This window comes from Chiloscyllium plagiosum, unplaced genomic scaffold (assembly GCF_037043375.1).
Source record: "Chiloscyllium plagiosum isolate Xiang-an unplaced genomic scaffold, Cpla_swu_hap1 HiC_scaffold_2, whole genome shotgun sequence".
NCBI lineage: Eukaryota > Metazoa > Chordata > Chondrichthyes > Orectolobiformes > Hemiscylliidae > Chiloscyllium > Chiloscyllium plagiosum.
Genome location: NW_028270140.1, coordinates 75,604,669 through 75,618,029, shown reverse-complemented (window position 1 = coordinate 75,618,029; position 13,361 = coordinate 75,604,669). Strand labels below are relative to the sequence as shown.

The following is a 13,361-nucleotide window of genomic DNA, read 5'->3' as shown; positions in this document are numbered from 1 at the left end:
CCACTTTCAAAGAACCCCAAGTTCTCTTTGTTCAGCAACACTCCCCAGGACCTTACCATTAAGTGTATAAGTCCTTCCCTGATTTGCCTTTCCAAAATGCAGCACCTCACAATTATCTAAATTAATCTCCATCTGCCACTACTCAGTCCATTTGCCTAGCTCAACCAAGATCCCATTGTACTCTGTGGTAATCTTCTTCACCGTCCACTACACCACCAATTTTGGTGTCATATGCAAACCTACAAAACCATAACTCCTATATTCACATCTAAATCATTTATATAAATGACAAAAAGTAGTGGACCCAACACCGATCTTTCCAGTATACCGTTGGTCACAGGCCTTCAGTCTGAAAAGCAACCCTCCACCACCACTCTCTGTCTCCTACCTTCAAACCAATTTTGTGTCCCGATATTATATGTGATCTAATCTTGTTAACCAGTTTACCATGTGGAAATTGCTAAAGTCCATTTAGACAACACCTGCCTTCATTAATCTTCTTTATCACTTCTTCAAAAAACTGAATTAAGTTAGTGTCCCAGGTACAATGCCATGTTGACTATCCCTAATCTGCCCTTGACTTTCCAAATACATGTAAATTCTTTCTAGTAAACTATCCCAAATACATTTGATTAACTCTTCCTTGAGGCTTTCCCTGCTAATCTGACTATCCGAATCTACATGAAAATTAATGCCACCCATGATTAATGTACTTCCTGACATACCTTATTTTCCAATCTAAAGCAAAGTGTCCTAAAAGACTGAAGTTTGTAAGATTATAATTAGGGCATCTGCACACCTCTCCTTTAAAACATCAGGTTCTAGGGACCATTACTTTCGTAATTTATCATATTTTTGCTGACATAAACTTTAGTGAACTCAGCTCCCTGGTTAATTATTCATTTCATTGGAATGTCCAGCATTCTATCCTCTTCCCCTTTTATAAATACCAATGCAGGACCACAATGCCTTATTGCCATTCACAGTATGATCATTATAGGTTTTCAAGTGATTTATATCACTTCTTACAACCCTATCTTTCATCACGTATAATGATTGTTTTCTGCTGATTTTGATATTCTGTTTAATTTTTTTTACTACTTTTTGTGGCTTTCACTTTTTTCTCCTTTGATTTCCTTTACATCTTGTGTGCTTATCATGCACCAGGATTTATGCTAGCTTTTGCATTTTCCATTTTTCTTTTCTTTTAATTATCCTTTACTTTCTCCCTGTTTTTGGCAAAAGAGGTTTTTGAACTGTCTGTATAATGGTTTTTTTGAAAGCCACTCCCTTTGATCTTTTCTTGTTTTATCCATAAACAGATTTACCCAGTTTATCATGAACAGAGTTTGTCTCAACCTATTAAAATCAATTTTCCCAAACCTACAATACCCTGAACACTTCCATTTATTAATATTTGAAATAGCCAAATTGTACCTCATTTCTAACTTTTTTTCTTCACACAACCACATTCAGTTCTATTGATTCATGTCAAAGAGTCTGTTACATATGATATTCTTATTAGGTGGGAAGACCTAATTGGTGGTTGTACATTGATAAAAGTTATTTTGAAGAACAAGCCTATTTGGCTTGAGTTGCGGAACAAAGGATAATTTAGAAACTCATTCACATTTGAACAAATTATATTACAAACAGGAAAATTAAATATATTGCTTAAAAATACTAACCTAGTCCAATGCAATAAAAGCTGGCATTTATTTGTCAAGCATGTATATCCCTTGTGTTACCATTACGTACAGTGCACAATGTATATCATTATCCATGTTGTTCGGTTCTCTCATAGCTATCAGCAACAGTAGTGGCATGAAGGGACAGTGAAAATCTTTGTTGAACCTTAAAGGCATAGTACTTCTCTGGATTTTATCCTAATTTGTCTCTGAAAGGAATCATCCTAATTAGAAAAACGTTGCTGAATTTTCCGATTTCTTTATTGCAACCCTCACTATGCTCCAGCCACCACCAATACCTCACCTCAACACATACACACATACCTATATGCACAGTGCTAGATAGGTGTAACGTACCTGAATTGCTGATAGACCTATCACATTTTGTTTAATTTTTTTTAGATGAATTTACTTGTCTATTAGTTACTGTGAAAAACAAACTTCAGGTCAATTTTTTTGATGGATTTGCAAACCTACATCGAAGCTTTTTTCAAAGAATGTCATCTGGACTTTTGCAGCAAATGGCCCAGAGACTGAATAGAATATCTGACTCAAAGGTTAACCCATTCTATGTTTACAACTGCTACTCATCAGGATTTTTATTTTTTGTACAGATGATCCAAGACTATGTACATTGTGTAAAGGGGGCTACTACATGTAAGTTCATTTTTCTCTTCACCTTATTATCTTTTAAAATGAACTCTGTATAAGAAACAACCAAATTGCAATTATTTCTCTTTTAAAGGGTGGACAATGTTTAATTTGCATTGCTCCTAAAAAAAGAATAATTGCAGACATTTATTTCTAGTAATTATCCATTTTCCCTGGCTTTTCACTCAAAAGATGGAGCAAATGATCTTGCTAACCTCTGGAGCTGTTTGCCAACATTACTCTTTCCTGCAGTAGTTTGATACATTTATGACAGAAGATTTGATAGATGAACGGTTAAGTTCTACCACGATACCAATGATGCATGTTTCTATTTTATATTGAAATTGTGCAATATATATTGACAAAATTAATCCTTTCCTTTGGAATTAGTAACTGATAATTGTTTACAGTTCCTAATGCTGTGATGTAATTATTGTCAGGTTGTTAAAACAAATGCAGTTAAATGATACTCAAAGGTGATTTAAAACTGACTTCCAGCTTTTTTTAATCTAAAGAAGTGCAGTCAGCAGAGGAAAATGAAGGGGTCAGGTAGTTTGGAGGAGCTTAGCCATCTTTCAGTGCAATTTTCAAGGGAGCTACTAATGGTCAAACAGATGCATGTCTATTTGATACATGTTTAGAAAGGATACCGGGTCAAATGTTGTAGTTGGACATGCTGGAAGATTTCAAGTACAGATGTTGAACAGCCCAACCAACATTGCTTAAAGTAATTGTTGATGATATTTTATAACAGGACCCGAAACTGAGGTTAATATTTTCTACTCTTGCTTGTTTTGGGTGGAAACTGAAAATCCTCATCCCTCATTATCTCATTCTAAATGTGAGCAAGGTCACAGGACTTTTATTTGTAAAATCCCCTTTAAATACAACTATAGATAGTCTTTGGACTTGATAATAATTGAGTATATGATGAGGACTTTCATAGAACACAGGATTTTGATTTTATTCCCCTAGTGCCAAAGTAAAAAAAACTACATAAAAATATTTGCTATAAATTACAAAGGAGTGAATAGTATTATTCAAAATACCTTTATATTTCAAGAGTTTCTTCTCATGTTTACAATGTCATCCATATAAATGTGATAGTACAATTTTAAATCTTTGGCCCAGAAATTTTGATGGCTAGGTAGCTATTGTTTCTGTAGCTTAGATTGGACCAGTTCCTGGGAACATGCAGGTTTCCCAGAACTGCTGACTCCAAGGGAATTACCCAGGAATTTGAAAATTCTGATGAGCATTTCCTAGTGTCTGAAACCTTCCAAGAATCCCACGCCCTCTAGCCAAATAATGCAGTGGGTTTCTGACATATTTAAGTTTATTAATTAACCAGGAAACATTTGAAGATTAAAAACCTAGTCTAATGCTTGTGTAACTATTAAACTGAACCTCTGACCCACCATTGTCTCCCATGATCCACACCCTTTCATCTGAAACTTCCTGGACCTAACACCCAACATGCTGAACTGGACCCGACCCTCACTGGACACAGCAACATAACAGTATCTGACCCAGGTCCCGATCTGACCCCACACCATCCTCACAGCCATTACAACACACATGGGTCCCAGACTCAGACCTGCTTTGCCCTCTTCATCTCAGTCTAACACATACAAGCACTCCTACCACCTCTGTCACTCTCACCTAAACACTCAGATTTTCCTGCTCTCTAACTCATCGCTGACCTGCCATGCTAATCCCTTACCCAAATCCCGACTTCACCCAGTTGGCATTCTGCCCTTATCACCCACCCATCACCCTGTCCCATACCTCCTTGGCACAGTATTCCCCTCCTTATCCACCTGCAACACTACCCACATTTAGCTTGCATATTTTTCCTTTCACAGGAGACATCAAAATGGCTGACTGCTGTTGGACATATAACTCTCAGAATGTGGCATATTAGCAAAAAGGGGGTAGGGTTTCAGTAACCATCATCTCCCCTGCTGGCTGTAGAGATTCCTGAATAGTCATCTAAATGTATTTATGGATAATGTTTTGTCTATCCAAGTGTTAGAAATAGGATTCCTGAATCTTAGCAGAATTTCTAGGCAAATATTTCAACCATACATTTTGGTGTATCTGCAGTAACTTGGGATAATCAGTGTATTTTGCTCTCATGCTAACATTGTGATCTTGTAAAACCTTGACTCTAGTTTTCACCAACGCTGTTATGAGACTTGTCCAGCCAAAACATTTAAAAGTGAATCTACGATGGAGTGTAGACTTTGTCACGAGAATTGTATTGACTGTGATGAAGAACGATGCTATTGGTGTGAGACTGGCTTCTTCCTCTCAGGTAAGTAAAGCCTGGCTGAGCAATTCTAATTCTGATCAACATTAAACAAGCATGAGGTTACATTGAAATTTTTGACAATGCCTGTGATTATATGTAAGTGTCTGCCAATAAGAGTAATGATTTTTTTTCAGACATCAATACTGTTAGAGCTGCTAAATGTTTAATTGAAAATAAGCATCAGCTGCAGTATTCCTAGCACATTTTGTGGTTTAATGCCAATGCTGGTCTTTTTCACTTGTATGATTCCTCTGTTCTTTCTTTTCTTCATCAAGTATATCTATCACTGAACTGATTCCGTTATTAACAGGAATTGTAACTTGATCAAATCAGTCATTACCATGCTTTCATAGAAAGTTAAGAATAGCAGATGTTGGAGATCTGAAACAAGGAAAAACACTGGAGAAACTGCACAGGTCTGGCAGCAATTGTGAAGAGAAAACAGAGTTACCATTTCAAGTCCAGGGATCTTTCTTCAGATCGATGCCTTCCTCTCCACAGTGGAAAGTACAGAACTTAAACACTGCTAAAAGGAGACTAGACTTTGAAACTTTTTCCCTTGCACTCATCAAAACAAAGATGAATGAAATAGAATTAAAAGCAGAGACAATATTTTATACAAAATGGGAAGGGGGTATTGGGCCATAATTGGCATGGAGATACAGCAAGAACAGTTAACTGTCAATCTTAATTCTCAGACCAGGCAGGTAGACTCTAATTAGGCAGGACTTTGCTACAGTAATACAGAAGAGTTTGGCTGTCTACAGCCTTTTTTCAAGTCTGTTCCCTACATCTTTATTCTGACAAGTTCAGACAAAAAGCTCCAATTTCTAGATTCCTCATAGCAACCTGAGGAGAATTCTAAATTGAAAATAGGAGGAACTGCAGATGCTGGAAATTAGAAATAAAAACAGGAATTGCTGGAAAATCCCAATGGTACTGGCAGCATTTGTGGAGTGAAAGCAGAGTTAACATATAAGGTCCAGTTACCCTTCTTCAGAACTGATAATAGCTAGGAAATATTTTATGCGGAACATGAGGTGTGGGGAGGGAGTAAATGAAATGGAGATAGAGCCCAACAAGAGAGAAAATTAGTTGGACAAAGAAATGGGTAAAGATCAGCCTGGAAGAATGAATAGTTGCTAATGGGGACTATTGGTAGCTGATAATGGGTTGTGTGTGGTAGCAGCCCAAGTGGTAACAAAGCCTGGTGTTTGGGGTAGGGAAAAGCCATGGGTGAAGGTGTTGAAGCCTTAAAATTATTGACCTCGATATTGAGTTCAGAAGGCTTCAAGAGTTCCCAAGCAGAAAGCCAAGCACTTCAGCATGACTGAGACAAAGATGTTGGCCAAAGAATATGTTGATGTGTTGAAGTGGCTGGCAACTGGAAGCTCAGGATCATTCTTGTTTCCAGTTGCCTGCAAGCTCAACACACTGCCCTGTTCCCTGGTCAAGGTCTTTGCCTCAGGCTTGCTGCAGTGGAGTAGCAAAGCTCAGCGCAAGCCAAAGGCTGCATTTTCCACTTGGGAACTCTGCATCCTTTGGGATTCAAGATCGAGTTCAGCAATTTTAGGACTTGAGCACCTTCCCTCATGTCTTTCCCCTATCTCTACACACCACCAAGTCCATCACTTTGTCTGTCCAACTATTGTTCTCTCTCTCTAGGCTCTATCTCCACCAATCATTTACTCCTCCTCTCTCTCTTTATCCCATCTTCTGCATAACTACTAATCTTTTCTGAGCTATTATCAGTTAGAACATAGAACATTACAGCGCAGTACAGGCCCTTTAGCCCTCGATGTTGCGCTGACCTGTGGAACCAATCTGAAGCCTATCTATCCTACACTATTCCATTTTCATTCAAATGTTAATCCAATGATCATTTAAATGCCCTTAAAGTTGGCAAGTTTACTACTGTTTAGGCAGTGCATTCCACATCCCTATCACTCTCTGAACAAAGAAACAACCTCTGACATCTGTTTTATATCTATCACCCCTCAATTTAAAGCTATGTCCCCTCATACTAGCCATTACCATCTGAAGAAAAAGGATCTCACTGTCCACCCTATCTAATCCTCTGATTATTTTATATGTTTCAATTAAGTCACCTCTCAACCTTCTTCTCTCTAACGAAAACAGCCTCAAATCCCTTAGCCTTTCCTCATAAGACCTTCCCTCCATATAAGGCAGCATCCTAGCAAATCTCCTCTGAACCCTTTCCAAAGCTTCCACATCCTTCTATAATGCAGTGACCAGAACTGTACGCAATATTCCAAGTGCAGCCGCACCAGAGTTTTGTACAGTTGCAGCATGATCTCATAGATCCAAAAAACTCAGTTCCCCTACCAATAAAAGCTAACCCACTGTATGCTTCCTTAACAACCCTATCACCCTGGGTGGTAACTTTCAGGGATCTAAGTAGATGGACACTGAGATCTCTCTGCTCATCTACACGACCAAGAATCTTACCATTAGCCCAGTACTCTGTATTCCTGTTGCTCCTTCCAAAGTGAATCACCTCACACTTTTCTGCATTAAACTCCAATTGCCACCTCTCAGCTCAGCTCTATGTCCCTCTGTAACCTGGAACATCCTTCAGCACTGTCCACAACTCCACCGACCTTAGTGTCATCTGCAAATTTACTAACCCATCCTTCTACGCCCTCATCTAGGTCATTTAAAAAAATGACAAACAGCAGTGGACCCAAAACAGATCCTTGCCGTAAATCACTAGTAACTGAACTCCAGGATGAACATCAACCACCACCCTCTGTCTTCTTTCAGCTCGCCAATTTCTGATTCAAACCACTAAATCACCCTCAATCCCATACCTCCGTATTTTGTGCAATAGCCTACTGTGGAGAACCTTATCAAACACCTCACTGAAATCCATATACACCACATCAACTGCTTTATCCTCATCCACCTGTTTGGTCACCATCTCAAAGAACTCAATGAGGTTTGTGAGGCATGACCTATCCTTCACAAAACCAAAGCAAGGCTCACAGGTCTATAATTACCAGGGTTGTCTCTACTCCCCTTCTTGAACAAGGGGACAGCATTTGCTATCCTCTAGTCTTCTGGTATTATTCCTGTAGACAATGATGACAAAGATCAAAGCCAAAGGCTCGGCAATCTTCTTCCTGGCTTTCCAGAGAATCCCAGGATAAATCCCATCTGGCCCAGTGGACCTGACTATTTTCACACTTTCCAGAATTGCTAACACCTCCTCCTTGTGAACCTCAATCCCATCAAGTCTGGTAGCCTGTATCTCAATATTCTCCTCAACAACATTGTCTTTTTCCAGTGTGAATAGTGATGCTAAATATTCATTTAGCTCTTCCCCTATATCCTCGGACTCCACACACAACTTCCCACTACTATCCTTGATTGGCCCTAATCTTTCCCTCATCATTCTTTTATTCCTGAAAGCTTTAGAGTTTTCCTTGATCCTGTCTGCTAATGATTTCTCATGTCCCCTCCTGGCTCTTCTTAGCTCTCTCTTTAGGTCTTTCCTGGCTAACTTATAACACTCAAGTGCTCTGACTGAGCTTTCACATCTTATCCTAATATGAGCCTTCTTCCTCTTGACAAGAGATTCAACTTCTTTCGTAAATAATGGCTCCCTTGCTCTACCACTTCCTCCCTGTCTGACAGGTATATACTTATCAATGACACACAGTAGCTGTTCCTCGAATAAGCTCCACATTTCAATTGTGCCCAATTCCCACAGTTTCCTTCCCTGTTGTATGCATCCTAAATCTTACCTAACTGCATCATAGCTATCTTTCCCCGAGAATAACTCTTGCCCTGAATTATATATCTATCCCTTACCATTACTAAAGTAAACATAACCGAATTGTGGTCACTATCACCAAAGTGCTCATCTACCTCCAAATGTAACACCTGGCCAGGTTCATTACCCAGTACCAAATCCAATGTGGCCTCGCCCCTTGTTGGCTTGTCTGCATACTGTGTTAGGAAGACTTACATTGGACAAAAACTGACCCATCTAAAGTACTCGATGTATTAATATTTCCAGTCAATTTTTGGAAAGTTAAAGCCCCCCATAACAACTACCCTATTACTCTCACTCCTATCCAGAATTATCTTTGCTATCCTTTCCTCTACATCTCTGGAACTATTTGGAGACCTATAGAAAACTCCCACCTGGGTGACCTCTCCTTTCCTGTTTCTAACTCAGCTCATACTATTTCAGCAGATTAGTCCTCAATGCCCTTTCTGCCATCGTAAAACTGTCCTTGACAAACAATGTCACACCTCCCTCTCTTTTTCCATCTTCTCTGTTCTTACTGAAACATCTAAATCCCAGAACCTGCAACAACCAGTCCTGTTCCTGTTCTACCCATGTATCCAAAATAGCCACAACATCGAAGTCCCAGGTACCAACCCATGCTGCAAGTTCGCCCACCTTATTCCGGATGCTACTGGCGGTTGAAGTAGACACACTTCAAACCACCTTTCTGCTTGCTGGTACACTCTTGCGACCTTGAAACCTCATTTCTGACCTCACTACTCTCAATCTCCTGTACACTGGAACTACAATTTAGGTTCCATCCCCCGGCTGCATTAGTTTAAACCCTCCCCAAGAGCATTAGCAAATTGTCCTCCCAGGATATTGGTACCCCTCTGGTTCAAGTGAAGACTATCCCGTTTGTATAGGTCCCACCTACCCCAGAATGAGCCCCAATTATCCAGGTATCTGAAACCCTCCCTCCTGCACTATCCCTGTAGCCATGTGTTCAACTCCTCTCTCTCTATTCCTCACCTCACTAGCACGTGGCATGGACAATAAACCAGAGATAACAACTCTGTTTTTTCTAACACTAAGCTTCCACCCTAGCTCACTGAATTTCTGCCTTAAATCCCCATCCCTTTTCCTACCTATGTTGTTGGTGCCTATGTGGACCACGACTTGGGGCTGCTCCCCCTTCCCCCTCAAGAATCCCCAAAATACAATCTGAGACATCACAAACCCTGGCATCTGGGAGGCAACACAGCAACCGTGAGTCTCTCTTGTTCCTACAGAACCTCCTATCTGTCCCCCTAAATATGGAGTCCCCAATGACTAATGCTCTGCCCATCTACCCTCTTCCCTTCTGAGTAACAAGGACAGACTCTGTGCCAGAGACCTGCACCCCATGGTTTACTCCACCCCTTCCCCCCCAACAGTATCCAAAACAGTATACTTGTTGTTGAGGGTAATGGCCACAGGGGATCCCTGCACTGCCTGCTGGTTCCTTTTCCATCCTCTGACAGCAACCCATCGGCCATTTTCTTGCACCTGAGGTGTGACTACCTCCGTGTAACTACTTAATAACCCTCTCCACCTCCTGAATGATCCAAAGATCATCCAGCTCCTGTTCCCTAACACAGTTTGAGAGGAGCTTGAGTTGGGTGCACTTCCCGCAGATGAAGTCAGCAGGGACACCGGTGGAGGAATATTCAACTGCCTTAACTGCCATTCCCACTATTTTAAATTCCTAAAGGGACTGTAGAAAAATAAAGAATATAAAGGACTAGTTATCTTACCAATCCGGCGCACAGAATCTTTTTTTTTGGTTAGAGGAGGAGGATGGGTGGGAGACACTACCTAAGTAGGGTTTCAGGTAACGTAACCACCCAAATGTATTACTTCACTTACTCAGTTCTGAAGGAGGATTACTGGACTCGACATGTTAACTCTGCTTTCTCTCCACAGATGCTGCCAGACCTGCTGAGTTTTTCCAGCAATTTATATTTTTGTTTCTGGCAATTCTAAACTGCTTGTTCTGATTCTCAAATGTCTCCTCAGCTCTCTTCTCTTTGTTGACTTCAACTGTGAGTACCTTCATTGATTTATTTTTCCTTAAGCTAAAAACCATCATGCAACTGTTTCTGTCATTTCTTTCCCTGGCTAGCCTTCAACCTACCTCTTGCTTGGATCTCATCATCTTTAGTCCTGAACCTTTCACTTTCAATTATGTTTCTCCTTTCTATTACATGCAATCTGTAAACGAAGTTCATACAGATCTTCTCACACAACGCCTTGTCCATCCATTTCCTGATAATTGAACTCATTTCTGGCCAATGCTTTCCTCAAGCATTATCCCTCTCTCATTCAAAATTGCTGCAGTCACTCTGATCCTGAAAAACTCTCTGCACCCCAGCCATTCTCTGCACCTATTGCCCATTCCCAGCATTCAATTTTTTCCCTAGTTCTTCAAACTAGTTTTGTAAGCTTCCAAGATCTATACCAACCTCTCCCAAACACTTTGTTCAATTTCCTCTGTTAAATTTGGATTAAGTTGTGATATATCCTATCTATCTGATTTCAGCCACAGCAATGCAGAGATGACCCTGATTCAGAGTGCAAACAGTTTATTTACAGGACTTTAAACATCACAGAATTTTAGAGTAGTTCTGTGTCAATGTGACTTTGCTCGGTCCCGGGCTGTCCAGAACATTCAGTCGAGGAAGCAGTCAAGTTGACTCACTGGCTCCAACTCCAGGATTAATCTGTTAAAAATTTACAAGGACCTCTGATGAGATTAGCATAATCTAACACTAATGGAAACATTGAACATGACGCACGCCACTATAGTTTCTCACAGTGCAAAGCAGCCTTACACAAAGTCAGATTTGTCATTCTTCCTGAATGCTTGAGAGTATGAACTCTCAGCTGAAAATGTGTTGCTGGAAAAGCGCAGCAGGTCAGGCAGCATCCAAGGAACAGGAGAATCGACATTTCGGGCATAAGTCCTGAAGAAGGGCTTATGCCCGAAACGTCAATTCTCCTGCTCCTTGGATGCTGCCTGACCTGCTGCGCTTTTACAGCAATACATTTTCAGCTCTGATCTCCAGCATCTGCAGTCCTCACTTTCTCTTCAGTATGAACTCTCATCCTCAAACTTTTTTCCATGTTTGATATGTATCTATTTCCTACCTTTTTGAAGTGCAGGTCCAGAGTCCAGACTTCTGCACCATTTGATTTTGCCTGAATGCAAGAAATGCATTTCCAGGAATGGTTTATTTTCTACCTCTACCACATCAGACCCCCACCTTATGATTTGTGCTCTTGCTTATCTCCTTGCTGCTCCTACCAACATCATCCATGGGCATAGATTAGTTTGCATTTGTATGCTCTTACACCAGGCTCTCTAATTATCGCATTTGATATTTTTCATCTCCACACTTTCTCATTTCAATTCTCTCTGATGGCATCACTTCCTCCACCATTCACAAATTCCAAGTATCCCAAGGCTGGATGTTGACACCCTGTTCACGTCCAGTATTGCCGAATGATCACCACATCAATAGTTACCTGCACTGATTCCCTGCTTCTCAACTTAGCAAATGTTAAGTATTCATCCAGTTTACAAATCATTACATCTTTTGACTGTAATCTCCCCCATCCCTAAATCTCTTCCCAAACACTTTTTTCATCCAATTGGAAACAATATTGACATCCCCACCACTCGTAACATCCTCTTCTCTGTCCATTCATAAAGGATAGCTGGGGGCTGCATGTTTCCACTGAATGTAAGAAACAGAAACTGGAATGAATTGTGGGTTCTTATATGCTCCCAAGGTCATATAGAATTCTCAGGGATGACTCATTAATTGGTAGTGAGCTGGGTAAAGAAGAAGGAGCCTAATATAATGGGCCATAATGTGGAGGTGACTGGGTTGGACAAGGTTAAAAAATCACACAACATCAGGTTCTGGTCGAACGGGTTTATCTGTAAACATTAGCTTTTGGAGCACTGAACCTTCACCTGATGAAGGAGCAGCACTCCAAAAAGCTTGTGTTTTCAAATAAACCCATTGGAATAGAACCTGGTCTTGTATGATTTTTGACCTAGTATTATGGAACAGAAATGTCATCTCTGGCTCCTTATAGGTTTTGTAATTATAGCTAAGAAGACACTGAAACTTGTATTTATTGCTATCATGTAACAAACTGCATCTTGTTATTAATATTAGTTCCTCTTCTCATTAAGACTCAATAATGGTTTGTCTTCTACCACTGCTAATTTCACGTGAAAAAGAACTAAGGAAATTAATGAGGCTAAAGGCTGACAAGCCTCTAACCTGATGGTTTGCATTTAAGGATTGTACAAGAAGCCAGTGCAGAGAAAATGGTAGTAATCTTCCAAGAATCCTTAGATTCAGGACAAGTCCCACATGATTAAAAAGCAACAAATGTAAAACACTTATTCAAAAAGGGAAGGAGATAGAAAACCAAGTAACAAATAGCCAGCTAGCTTGGCAGTTTCGTATTAGAGTAGATTCTAAAGAAGGTGAAGCAGAACATTTAGAAATGAATAATAAAATCAAGGAGGGACAGCATAGTTTCAGCCAGACGTTAAATAGAGTGTTGCACTCAAGGCTACTTAATAAGAACAAAGCCCATTCTGTTTGGGCCAGTATATTAGAATGGATAGAGGATTGGCTAGCTAATAGAAAACAGAGAATTGTGATAAAGGAAGCATTTTCAGAATGGCGACTAGTGACTATTGGAGTGCTGTAGGGATCAGTGCTGAAGCCACAGTTAATTCTAGTAGATATTAATAACATGGATAACAAAAATGAAAGTACTCTGGCCAAGTTTCTGAATGCCACAAACACAGCTGGGAAGGCAAATAATGAGGATGATAGGGAAGGTAAGCAAGTAGACAAAAACTTGGCTAATTTAGTATCATGTG

At 40.1% G+C, this 13,361-nt stretch overlaps 1 protein-coding gene across 2 annotated transcripts in view; it reads left to right on the top strand.

Moving 5' to 3' along the window:
• Window positions 1–13,361, top strand: part of pcsk5b (proprotein convertase subtilisin/kexin type 5b) — a 371,873-nt gene that overhangs the window by 312,543 nt on the left and 45,969 nt on the right. For both annotated transcript variants that reach the window (XM_043712351.2, XM_043712341.2), the window contains exons 25-26: window positions 2,303–2,345; window positions 4,514–4,656. In XM_043712351.2, coding sequence (XP_043568286.1) covers window positions 2,303–2,345; window positions 4,514–4,656 — 186 coding nt within the window. The remainder of the gene's footprint in view (window positions 1–2,302; window positions 2,346–4,513; window positions 4,657–13,361) is intronic.